The sequence below is a fragment of the Ammospiza nelsoni genome, chromosome 2 (assembly GCF_027579445.1).
Source record: "Ammospiza nelsoni isolate bAmmNel1 chromosome 2, bAmmNel1.pri, whole genome shotgun sequence".
Classification (NCBI taxonomy): domain Eukaryota; kingdom Metazoa; phylum Chordata; class Aves; order Passeriformes; family Passerellidae; genus Ammospiza; species Ammospiza nelsoni.
In genome coordinates, this window is record NC_080634.1 from 51,605,413 (window position 1) to 51,618,452 (window position 13,040).

The window sequence follows — 13,040 nt, forward strand, 5'->3', positions numbered from 1 at the left end:
AGGAGTAAGGAAATCTGCACCATCCATAATAATACAAAGCTTACATTGACTTAATTTGATACAGACCTTTCACAGCACTATGATGTTCACTCTGTTTAGCTAAACAGACTGAAATTTTACAATCAGAGACTATTTATAGCAAGATTCAAGACTTAATAAAGAGAAATACTGGCTCTCAGTAAGAAATAGACTGACATCTCCTCCATATTTTATTTAGGTAATGAAACTGCCACAAGATGACAGTAATACTCTGTCAAACTGCTTGTGTAGAATTTAAATCAGTGACCTGCAAGTCAGAGGTTCAGTGTGTCATTACCAATCCCTTGATGAGATATGTGCCCTTCTTGCATACCTTCATAGATCATTCAGAGCCAGAAAAGAAAACATACTTGTAGGGACATTTTAATGTTCAGGGCAGTGGCTTTGATATGAATGTTGGGCCTTTTTTTCAGGAGAAATTATGGGTTTCAGTAGGAGCCTCTTCCTTTTATGAACTGAAGATTTTTAAATGTTACTTTTTGGAATGTCTTTGTTAAAATGCTTAACCTCCTGCATTGGTAGGGGTATGTAATGGAGGCACTACTTACTTTGGAAGCTGCAGTGGACAATCTCTCTGACTGTTTGAAGAACAGTGATCTTTTGACGGTGTTATCACGGTAAGAATCTGTTCTTCTAACTGTATTCTTTTCAATATTTTATGACATTAAGTGTGCAGTTCTGCAGTCTAACAGCAAAAAATAATTTTGATAAGACTGACCTCATTTGTAATCTTCTGAGAATCAGACTATGAGCACATTTCTGCCAAATTTTGCCATAGTTGAAATAATGAAACTTTACAATGTGTTGTAAATTCTACCTTGCTGCCACTTGGCTATAGTCTACTTTAGCATCCTTTAAAAATATTGTATATTTGCACCTTTGTGTCATAAACCTGAAAATGTATCTGGGAAGGAGCACGGGTTCTGTAGTACTGGTTTCATGCAGCATGTCATTCTCAGGTCAAGTATTCCCCAGGAATAAATTATCACGGCTTCTTCTCAGTAAAACTAGAGAGGATTTTTGTGTAGACATGGATTTTGTTTGATGTGCTGACCATCTTTATTAAACCCTTGGCCTGAAAGTGGACCTTTGCACATGGTGAGAAGTCACAGGCTCCCTCTGTAACATGGCTGTTCATAGTACTGAGGGACATGAATGTCTATTTGACTCCTAATAGTAGCAACAGAACAGGTAAATAATTTTTTAAAATATCCATAAGTTACCATGCTTTACGTGCAGCACAAAAATACCAGGGCTGTCATTTCTGAAGCTGTAGGCAGGATGCTGTGCCATGGCAGAGCCCAAGGAGTGCCTTGGAACAGAATATAGAGGAATAAGTACACTTCTACTTCCTAAACTAAGAGCTGTTTATCTTTCTTTAGTGCACATTTCAGCAAAGAGCAAGATGGAACAAAGAGTAGGAAACACTCCAGAAAGCAGTGGGATGCAATATACTTTACCCTGACACTTGGTTCCAAGATAAGATTCTCTTCAAGTACTATAGACAGTAGAGACTCATAGTGTATGAGGTAGGAATGGGGTCAGAGTCAGGAATTAGCTGTTCTCCAGAGCAAACTTCCCTTGTGTGTATCAACACAGCAAGTTCCTCTGTGCAGATAATTGATGGGTATTGTCTGGATCATCATGGGGTAGTGCATGAGGAGGCATTAGTCATTGAAATTGAAACACCTACACTTTCTGTAAACATCTTGAAGAGATCTTAGGATACAGGCAGGATAGGATGCAATGACAACAAATTTTCAGAAGGACCTGTATTGGCAAGTGCCTGTGCAACCACATGACAGGTTTCTTGAGGATAATGGGGTATATTTCTGGTTCTGATAAAGATTCTTCTGCCCACAGTTACCCAGCAAACAATTGTGAATTTGCCTGCCAGCTGTGCCAAGTTCAGAGCTTGCTCCATTGATGAGGGCATTTTAAAGAACAAAGTTGTTTTCAGTTCTGCCACTGTCCCATTGGGAATTGCCATAGGTCATTTCACAGCTCTGTATTTCTTATCCCCATGTCATTCTTGCCTATGTAGACTGTAGGCTATCCTGCTCTGGTTTGGTGCAGTGCCATGTGAATCTCATCTCTGTCAGGTCTGTGGGCCTGAGTCTGTCTTCTGGAAAAAAAGAAGGCAGGCTGCAATAGATGCTTTGGTGTTCTATTTCTCCCATTTAAATATTTATTTACAGTCTGAAAAATACTTAGCTTGCATGTAATATGCACCCTTTCAAGCTGTGCATTCACACAGTGTAATGGATGTTTTAAATCTTGGTTTCAGTTCATCTTCACCAGATTTATCATCGAACACCAAACTGACCGCAAACCGGAAGAGCACGGGGCAGCTGAATATGAATCCTGCAGGTGGCAACACAGCCACTGCTGAGCGGAGTAGACACCAGAGGAGCTTCTCTGTACCCAAAAAGTTTGGAGATGTGGACAAATCCTCAGACCCACCACGCAGTGCCACACTAGACAGAATTCAGGCATGCACCCAGCAAGGCCTGTCCTCTAAAACCAGGAGTTCATCCTCTCTAAAGGACAGTCTCACTGATCCATCCCATATTAACAATCCAACCAACCTACTGGCCACCATCTTCTGGGTTGCTGTGGCTTTGATGGAATCAGATTTTGAGTTTGAGTACCTCATGGCACTGCGGTTGCTGAATAAACTTCTGGCTCATTTGCCACTAGATAAAGCTGAAAACCGGGAGAAGCTAGAGAAGCTGCAAGGGCAGCTGAAATGGGCAGACTTCTCAGGACTTCAGCAGCTGCTCCTGAAAGGATTCACTTCCCTTACTACCACTGACCTCACACTCCAGCTCTTTAGTTTGCTGACACCAGTGTCTCGAATATCCATGGTGGATTCCTCTCAAGCTATAGGTAAAACCATTATGGTCTCCTCTCTTTCAATTTCTGTTGCATTGACATTTGGTCACAGACCTCATTCAGCTATCTGAACAAAACCAAAAATAGCAATTTTTCTTTCTCTTTGAATATAGCATAATGCACTTTTGCTTTGAGCTGGGTGAGCTTTTTTTTGAATTTCGTAGAAGTAATGACCTGTTTCTAGAAAGTTAATCCATTGCACAACAAGGTTTTGGAGGAGAGAAATCATGTATTATTTAGCATTTAATTTCTAGGTCTTAAGCATCAAATAAGGTTTCTGATTGGTGACAAAGTAAACACGTAAGGAGATACTGTCAAAACTTCTATTACGTACTTTGGTCAGTTTTTCTGTTCAATTGTTTTTAAACTATGTCAAACTGCTTGATTTTAAATTAGTGTTTAATGGTATTTTCTCTAAAAATATAAATATCGAAAACTCTTGTACACTTCAGATAAACTACAGTAGCACAATAGTGAGTGAGAAGAGAGGCCTGGGTTATAGGGAAATAAGACAGCATTTTGAAATTCCACATTATTTAGCTGAAGTTGTGGCCACTTCTTAATTATATTTCTTGAGGAGAGTTTTTGCATTGTTCCAGATTTTTACTCCTCTCTTTTGGTCTGAAACACAGATACTAAGACAAATGTCCAGGCTTGACAATTAAGTCATAGCAAGCCTAGACACAGAGTAGAGGAATGAATGCCATGAGCAGCCTGCCCATCTCTAGGCACCTGTGTGGTGCCTGTGTTCCAGGCTTTGGTTGGGCAATTCACACATTGAATTGCTGTGACAGTACCATCTGGAGGCATCCTTCCTTTTCCCTGAATACAAAGGAAGAGTAGGGAAACCATGATGCTAATTTCAGCAATTTGTTTAATTGTGTAGAATGAGAGGGAATGAACAAATTTCATAGAACAAATTCTTTCTTTTCAAAAAGCAGATTGTATCCAAATACAATTAGTCGACTTCTGGGCTCCCACCTGAACTAGAGAGCTTTTGTTATAGCTCTCTGTTACAGCTGCTGCAGGTATTTCATCAACCACTTTGAGCTATGAGTTGGTGCAGAAGATCTGAATCCCAGTTCCAGACAGCACTTAAGCTAATTACAGCACTTGGAACTTGGTGCATTTTTATTACCTTGAACAGTGTAAAACAGTGGAAGCTGTGCCTGGCAGCTGACCAGAACAGTTGTTTATTAATCAATGCTCACTGAATTTCTTTTTGTGTTTTAGCAGCTGTAGTGAAAATGCCACTGGTTAAGACTGTCAATAAGCCAGTTAAGTGGAAAAGAAAAAAATTATCTCTAAGACAAATGGGCAGTAGTGTTCGCAGAAATAAGCTCATGCTTTACAAGAGTATTGTTGCCTAAATGACATACTGGATTTTCAAATTAAGGCCCCTTTAAGACAAATGTGGCTTGGCCAGTGGTATAACCAACTAGACAGGGTCTGTGTGAGTTTATGGTAAATGTTATATTGAAGCTGTGACCTTCCATGAAACACCAATTTAAAGATCACTGTGGCTCATGCTGTCCAGAATATGTATTTTATTCTGTATTTTCTTGTTCTAGGATTTCCACTGAATGTTTTGTGTCTCCTGCCCCATTTAATTCAGCATTTTGACAGCCCAAACCAGTTTTGTAAAGATATAGCCGAAAGGATTGCTCAGGTATCAAAATCATTTGCTGTTTTGTACATCCTCAGACCCTGTAAATGCAGTTGCCTTGTTCTTGAAATGTTTTGATGTTTATATTTAATTAGGTTTGTTTGGAGGAGAAGAATCCCAAGCTATCAAATCTTGCACATGTCATGACCCTTTATAAAACACACAGCTATACAAGGGACTGTGCTACCTGGGTAAATGTGGTTTGCCGTTACCTTCATGAAGCATTTGCTGATATTACTTTGAGTATGGTTACATATCTGGCTGAGGTAAGTTTTCAAAAACTTTTCACTGTTCTAACTCTTCTGTTGCCCAGCAGCCCAAAGAGATGAAATATGCCAGCAAATTACTGGGAGCTCTGCATCTGTTATTTATAATTAAAAAATAAAAGCAGAATTTGGCAGAAAAAAACAGAATTACTTTAAAAAACAATATTTAACACTAAAACAATAGCTGATACGTCTTAAAGCAGATTCCTTCATCAGCCAGTTGGATTTTCCACTGTGAAAGTGAGAAGAAACTGGACATTTATTTAGATCCTATTGAGGAAAATCAGAAGACTAACTCCACAATGGATTTTCCAGCATAGTAAGATACCATCTGATATAAGGATCTGGTTCTTGATACAAATTTGTATGCGTTCCGCTAACACTAAATGAGATCATCTTGCTGCAAAGGTTTTCCCATGTTCATTTTCACCTGTGGGGTTTAGTGCTAATGCAGTGTTCTTACTGGGGCTCCAAGGTTCAGTTCTGCTCTTTAGCACAAAGCTGCTTGATATTGCCCCCCTTGTTGTCAGATCACTTTCAGGACAGCATTTTATTACAGGGTTCTCAGATTTATCTCTTCCCTGCTGAGTTGCCTTCAGTCTCCCCTCTCATCCAGGGAGAAGACAGTTCTGCAATCACAGAATCACAAAATCATTTTTAGGCTGGAAAAAACCTTTGAGATCATCAAAGGTCACCAAATCTAACTCTGCCAAGTCCACCGCTCAACCATTTCCCTCACTGCCACATTTACACATATTTTAAATATCTCCAGGGATGATGAGTCCACCCTTTTCCTGGGCAGCCTGTTCCAATGCTGGGAAACTGTTTTCATGAAGGAATTTTTCTGAGCAGTTAATCTAAACCTTCCCTGGCCTGAGACCATTTCCTCTTATACTATCAGTTGGTACTCTGGAGAAGGGGTTGACACCCACCTCTCTACATAAATTAACTAGCATCTGCCAAAGGATCTGTAAAAACCCCTCAGGCATCTCTGATACTGGCTAGTCACAAATTTGCAAGAGCCTGAAAAGCCAGGTGCTGCTCCCATGCTCACTTAGGCTCCAGAATAAACTAGGCCCTGCTATGTCAAGCTGCTTCCTCACCTTACTTGCTCATGGAGGCTCTAAGCAATCATTCATGTGATCTTTAGTGATGGTGAAAGCCATTTAAGGTTCCTGTAGGAACCTTAAACAGGACCTTGAGGTTTTTCATTCTCTTTTCAAGTCCAAATGCTCTAGAGAGCTATTAGAGCTCTTGATGACATTGAACCCTCCAGAGTCAAGTGTCTTCTTCACAGTGGAAGCTTGTATTCCTAATAAAAATATGCTATTAAAACTATATTTGTAATAAAGAAATGCTGTAAAAAATGGAAATGTTCAAATTCTTTCTCTGCTTTCCCAGCCTTCAGAAAGCAGTTGCCCCTCTGTTACCCTCAGTGCTCTCTGTACGGTCACTAGTGCTGCACCACCTCCACAAAGGCCATTGCTCCTGATCCTGCTCCCCTTGAAATGGGTTGAGACATGCATGTGGAGACTCTTTTCTGCACGGCTTCCCCTTGCTGTAGGTTGGCACCACCTACTGTATCCACAGCAAGCCAGGCAGGCTTTTTACTGTAGTTAAGACACATTCCTCACATAGCACCAGCAGCAGCAGGATGACAGAGTTGTAAGCACTGACTTCCTTTCTCTGTATTTACATTGAGTACAGCTCTGTTGAGTCATGTCTGGAGAATATTTATATGGGCATAGAGTAGCTGCCAGTCTGGTGGTGTAGCAAAAGACAAGAAACCATCTTATTCAGACTGCTGTGGCCTTGAATATTTTTTTCCCAACCTTCAGAATGTTTGCTCTTTTCTTCTTAGTTAATCCCCAGGTCAGGATAAACAATGTGCCCCTGTTTCCTCTAAACCAGCTGTGGGATATACTGTCAATTGGTGAAGCCTAATAGGTTAACAGCCTCACTGGGCAACCTGCACTTGAATGTTAAAGCCACACACAGCCTCAAGCTTTAACATTCCTGGTTCAGTCCCCAACCCTTGGGACAGAGGGATATTGTGAGACAGGCAGTGCTTAAGAATAACAAAGGAAATTGTATTGCAACAGTGACCCTTTCAAACACAGGTGTAGCTTCAGAAGGAGACACTGTACTTAATTTAAGTACTTAAATTAAGACTATGAAAACAAATGTTCTCAGCACAGTAAAAGTAAAAGTTTCAATTATTGCCACTCAGATAAAATTTTGTATTTAACCTGTTCAATGGGAAGTCATTACTTGTCATCAAGGAGTATGATTCCAGCACAAAGTAAAATATTTGAGCTCTGTTATTATGCAAATCTCACAGTGACAAGTAATGCTCCTTAATTAGTTTTACATATTCTACATTCATGAAAAATTTTAATTTCTCCTAGAAAACAACTGGGAAGTTTCAATCTACAGATGAGGAAAAATCACTATTCAGTAGTGCAATAGAACTCTCAACCTTCAAAACCAAAATCAGATCAGCATACAAACATATTACTGAAACCTTACTTTGGTTTTATGCTAGATTTTTTCAGATTAGTTTTTGAAATTTAAACTTTAATCATTGCAGCATACTTATTCTTGGCATATCTCAATTGGCATGTTAAACTGGTGACTCATTAAGTCCAGGATCATGTTCAAACTTAAGTAGCTAATGTTATTAATAGATAAGAAAGGACAAGAATCCATAGTGCATAGTAATATGCTTATGGTAGATTTTTCCACCTCCTCCTTGTTAGATGGTGGTAAAAACATAAGCATTTATAACCTGTTCAAAACCAAAAGATCAGTAGAAACTAAACTATCTGTATTGCAAAGGGAAGCATGCCCTAGATAAGCATTAATTTGAGAAATGGTTTGTCTCTCAGACATGGCTTTTGAAATGCCCTCTTTATTTCCTCTAAACGTTTGTTTGACTGCATGGCATTGCCTCAGAGCTGGGTATCTCTTCACAGTCCCTGTCAGGCTGGGAGGGACAAAGGGAACTGTCTCCTGTGGTAGCAGCCCAGCAGCCCTTGAAGGACAAGGCTCTCTTCTCCACTTAGTTCTGGGGTGGTTGTTGCTTCAGGAAGATGGCAAATGTTCTAATGCAGTGTGGACTGCTGAGCCCAGATAAGACCCCAATAGTTATGACACAGAACAAGAGAGGAATCCACAATTGTTCAAAATAGGTCATATGTACAAGAGTCCAAAAAAAATTCTGAGAACAGTTGTATTTCTTTCTACAAATACAGTGGAAACTCTTTGTCCTGGAATTCTCTTATCCAAGTGATGTGTTACCAGTACTCCATCTTGCTGCTATTTTTGTTACTTCAGAATTCATATTGCACCAAAGGCATGTTAAGGCTGCTGAAGAGCAGCCTTTTCTGTTTTTCTAAACAGAAATACTCTTTCTTATTACAAATTCATTATGTATGTAAGGACACACTTGGACTGCCAACCACCACATATAATATCTGAGCAAGTGAGAACTGACACAGTCCCCAAATATGTCAGGTTTAAGGGCCAAGAGCTGTTTCAGTCAACAAATACTTTTGACAACAAATTTGAAAAACTGTAGTGGAAATTACAAACTTTCAGAGATAAGATTCTTATAACAGCTTTCTAAATACCATTTGAGACAAAATTCCCATTATTTCCCCAGAATTCCTTTTCCTATCCCAAAAGAGATTGTCTGATGCAGCAGCCTCTGTCAGAGAACAAAAAAAATTCTTTCTGTCATCCAGATACTTTCTTCTAATCCTGCACTGAAATGGCTGATGTGCTGCATGCATCACATAAACTAATTGCAAACAAGGAATCAAACTTTCCATTGCAAGATCCTAATAGAAGGCATAAAAACCCCTTGGTAACCCTGTTTTGAAAAAGAATTGCTAAGCACATTTTCAGTAAAGGTATTTGAGGGGCTGACAGTGTCTAAGAGCTGAAGCAGGTTGCCAAGCCTTTAATTTAAAAATTCTTCCTGTCTATTTGTAGAGGAATAGATAAGTATAATGAGTTTCCTTTACTGTGCTGTTAATGGAATTTGCTCGCTTTGATTTATGAATCACTAATTGCTACCCACTTTTGCTGATGAAAGAAATCGGAAGATATTTAGTGGGATAAAATAGGTTCCATTTGCACTGGCATGAAACATTCTCATTCAGAAAAAACAGGAACCTGATCCTTCTATATCCTTAGAAGGATATATAACAATTACTATAGTCCACTTGGATAAGAATTGAAATTTTTCTCTGATGGAAGGCAGGAGGCAGCTTAGAGTTTTTATAAGCAATTTTTTTTCTAGAATCCAATAACTCAAATAGCCAGTGTTAGAACTTTTTTGTCAGCCTGAATTGAGAGGATGGTGTCTAGTATTGAGGCTCTGATAACCTCCAGCAAAAACGTTCGATTGCCTCTGCAATTTGTGGGGTGGGACAATGCCTGTCACCAGTGAAAGAACATGCTGCCTGCCAGGAAATTCTCAGCTGAGATATTTCACTCATATACAAACAATTCATGGCTGTCTGTATGCCTCTGGAATTACTGTAACACGTATGTATGAGCATTTTCAGGGTTCATTGTGGTATTCCAAGATCTACACTCAGGTGTCTGAAAATTCCAGGATTTAGATCAAGCCCTTGTTTGTATTACTCTCTACAGTAATAGGGGCCAGGGACTCCACCTCCTCCTAAACAGAAAATGTTTCTTTGGCACTTAGAGCCAGTGAGCACTGGCAGTGAAATATATTTGATAAATATTTATTGATGTCTGAATAGTAGTAGTTTTGTTTCTTCAGCAAGTTTTCTTTTTTCTCACTGACTTCCAGCAAATGTAGACATAAAAAATCCTCCCCTGTTTTTATTGGATGTGCTTACCCAATTACAGTATAAATTTTACCTACCAGTTTACTCAACTGCTGAATGTGTTTTCTGGATAAGTTAGGGCAGGCATATATAAAATGTAACAGGCTGGTATTTGTCTCCCAACCTAACCTCTTTTTTGCTTCATGCCTGTATACCATCATCAGTTGTGAAATTATTGTAAAATGGCATTGTAGAATCAGTGAGTGAAGGGAGATGAAGAGTACAATTGCTATTTGTGAAACTAGTAGCTTTCTGCTTAAGAAGAAATGTCTCAAAATTTTGTAATATTCACTTTTCTTTTAAAAGCTGCTAGAAAAGGGCCTTCCTAGTATGCAACAGTCCCTCTTACAGATGATCTACAGTCTTCTTAGTTATATGGACCTGTCAGCTATTCCTGTGAAGCAGTTTAACATGGAAGTGCTAAAAACCATTGAAAAATACGTACAGGTAAATACCATATTGTCTCTATATTACTATAGGAACTTAGCAGCATTTGCTCTCCTAAGTTGATTTTCTGTGTAAGAATTTAAGACTAGATTAGCAGGGGAGGGCTGCAAGTGTCTGGTGTGGTACAAAGCTTGTAAACATCCTTATGTCTCATGGCCTGTGCATCCCCAGAGAAGATTCCTGGCTGTGTTTTCACTGTGTGGGAAGGTTGGGCTTCAGCCTTGGAGTACCTCAGAGCAACCTTAATACCACTCAGAGCCTGAGTGACCATTCTTAATTACTAGCACAAGGGAGGTGTGGCATAAGCACTTCTCTTCAGAGACCTCTGAACCTAATTCTTGACGAGTGAAAAATACATGGGAGTACTAGGAATTCACAGAGGTAAAAACCCATGTCAAGTCACCTTTTTTGTTAAATGGGGATTCTGCTATGGCCCTTATATTTATTCATACTGATTAAGACATTCAGGTAGGAGATTTAAAATCCTCTGCCAAGTTGGCTTTATCCAGAGGTCTACTAGCTTGTGGGCCAGTTCCCTAACAGTGACACCTTAGGCAAGTCTTGGTCTCTGATGTTGAAATTATTCTGCAATTACACAGACACCTTGTCACTGGCCAAGAAAGACAAAGAATATGGATGTTCTGATTTTACATTTTAATTATGTGGCAAAAAAATACAATTGTGAAATTTAAATAATCTTGAATGTGTGTGAATCTCACTTTCTGTTTGCTGAGTAAATATATTATTTCTAGAGCATTCACTGGAGAGAAGCCTTGAATATCCTGAAATTGGTAGTTTCTCGTTCTGCCAGTTTAGTTCTACCTTCCTATCAACATAGTGATCTTTCAAAAATGGAAATACATCGAGTGTGGAACAGTGCCTCCAAGGAGCTACCAGGGAAGACTTTGGAGTTTCATTTTGATATTTCAGAGGTATTTTTGTAGTTTTGTTTCTTATCACCTTATTTATGTCTTCTCACTGGACTCTCTTACAGCAGTCTTTATCCTGCAAACCCTTGTAACTTTATAGAACTAAATGGTCCTAGTGATTTTAATGGGTCCTAGTAACTTTATTGTTAAGAAGCTGCAGAACTGTTTGCAGGATTATAGATTATTTGATACAAATAATAGTGAGCTGTTGAGTTTAAAAGGAAATGCAAGCATAAAAAGGCGTATGGTACTATTTGCTTTCCTGTCAATATAGTTCTGAAAAATGCTGAGTATTCTATTGTCAATCCAAGAAAGCATTTCAATACCTGTTGGAAAAGGGCCAAAGTGTTCAGCACTCTTAGGGAAAAAAAATTTAAAATATGCAAGAAGTGCAGATTTGAAATAAATTTTATAAGCTTTCTTATATCAGGAACTTGTGTGGCAATTGCTTTGAGTATTATCGATCCATGAATATAAGCTCTGTTTACTAAGTATGGCAATTGCTACTCAGACATCCACAGTGGAAAATAAGAAACCTACCAAGTGATGTGAAATTTGCTGTACTCCTTGTTTGATCCCTGTCTATGATCTTCAAAATAATGTTTTCCTCCAACTGAAGCAGTATGGCTCTTCTAAATTCATCCTGAAGCAGGGTGCTACTGAATAATTCCTCTCTGTTTAAGACTCCAATTATTGGGAGGCGCTATGATGAGCTGCAGAGCTCTTCTGGGCGAGATGGCAAACCCAGGGCAATGGCTGTCACCCGAAGCACTTCTTCAACCTCATCAGGATCTAACTCCAATGTCCTTGTTCCTGTGAGCTGGAAGAGACCCCAGTACTCTCAGGTAGGTAGCCCACTATTCATTAGCAAGTTGCAGTCAGAGCAGCTGAATTAGCACATGCTTGGGTCCTTAAACACTTGTGCCCTCTGTGCCCTGTGCAGCCTGGGGGCAGTGGCAGCACAACATCTGACCTGTGTGCTGTCTTTCTTGGACTCAAAAATGGACTGAGTTATGTCCACCTTCTATCCCAAAGCTGTTTTTCTTTCAGCTTGCAGGAAATGCATCTCTTTCAGACCTCTTCAGTCTAGGTCAGATTTAAGTAAACACAACACGTGAGTTCAGATTTTAGCAAGGGTAGATAGTTTGTGCAACTTTTAAAGTTTTCTTGGGAAATTCAATTAAAAGAATAATTTTCTTAGAAGTGATATTTGATTACCTTAATGATTTTGTTTATCTGCCAGTTAAAATTAAGCCATGCAGAGTAAACTTAATTTTTGCTGTTTTCTCTTTTTTAATATATTAGGTTATACAAGCAGTGACTCAGGCCCAATTCTGAAAAAAAAATTATACATGTGCCTAATTTTAGGTTTCTGAACTTTCTTTTTGAAGTGATGCATATGAGCCAATGTTTTCTTAATATATTCAATGGAATTTGTAGACTAATTTAAATATAATAAACAGCAAAATCATTAACAGCTATTTTTATGTTTCTTTGATGCATAGTTGCTCTGAAAGCAATCCTTTGAGCATTTAATGACTAATTCTTTGTTTAGTTCCTCCTAATTAAAAATTGCTAATGTATGTTACTAGCCACAGGGAGAATGCGTGGTTAAAAATGCTCACTTGAGAAACATCTTGTTTTCTAGAAAAGGACAAAGGAAAAGCTGGTGCATGTCCTTTCCCTGTGTGGTCAGGAAGTTGGGCTGAGTAAAAACCCTTCAGTAAGTAGCCTTGTAATGACCAGTTTTTGTTTCATTGTGTCCTGAGCGTTGAAAGTGAAGAACTGTGTTTCCCAGGGTTGCTGACCAGATTTGCGTAGGTTTGAAGCCGCTGCTGTCACTGTCCTTTGTACTGGCCCAGGCTGTGTTTCTCAGCAAATGGACCAGGGACTGGATGGCTTTCACCAATTAAATCCAAAGATTTACTTTGGG

The 13,040-nt window shown here is 39.1% G+C and overlaps 1 protein-coding gene across 2 annotated transcripts in view; it reads left to right on the forward strand.

The window, feature by feature from the left end:
* FRY (FRY microtubule binding protein) overlaps window positions 1–13,040 on the forward strand; it is a 157,405-nt gene that overhangs the window by 114,046 nt on the left and 30,319 nt on the right. For both annotated transcript variants that reach the window (XM_059492679.1, XM_059492689.1), the window contains exons 43-50: window positions 562–656; window positions 2,327–2,928; window positions 4,506–4,603; window positions 4,696–4,866; window positions 10,038–10,178; window positions 10,931–11,110; window positions 11,791–11,952; window positions 12,756–12,830. In XM_059492679.1, coding sequence (XP_059348662.1) covers window positions 562–656; window positions 2,327–2,928; window positions 4,506–4,603; window positions 4,696–4,866; window positions 10,038–10,178; window positions 10,931–11,110; window positions 11,791–11,952; window positions 12,756–12,830 — 1,524 coding nt within the window. The remainder of the gene's footprint in view (window positions 1–561; window positions 657–2,326; window positions 2,929–4,505; window positions 4,604–4,695; window positions 4,867–10,037; window positions 10,179–10,930; window positions 11,111–11,790; window positions 11,953–12,755; window positions 12,831–13,040) is intronic.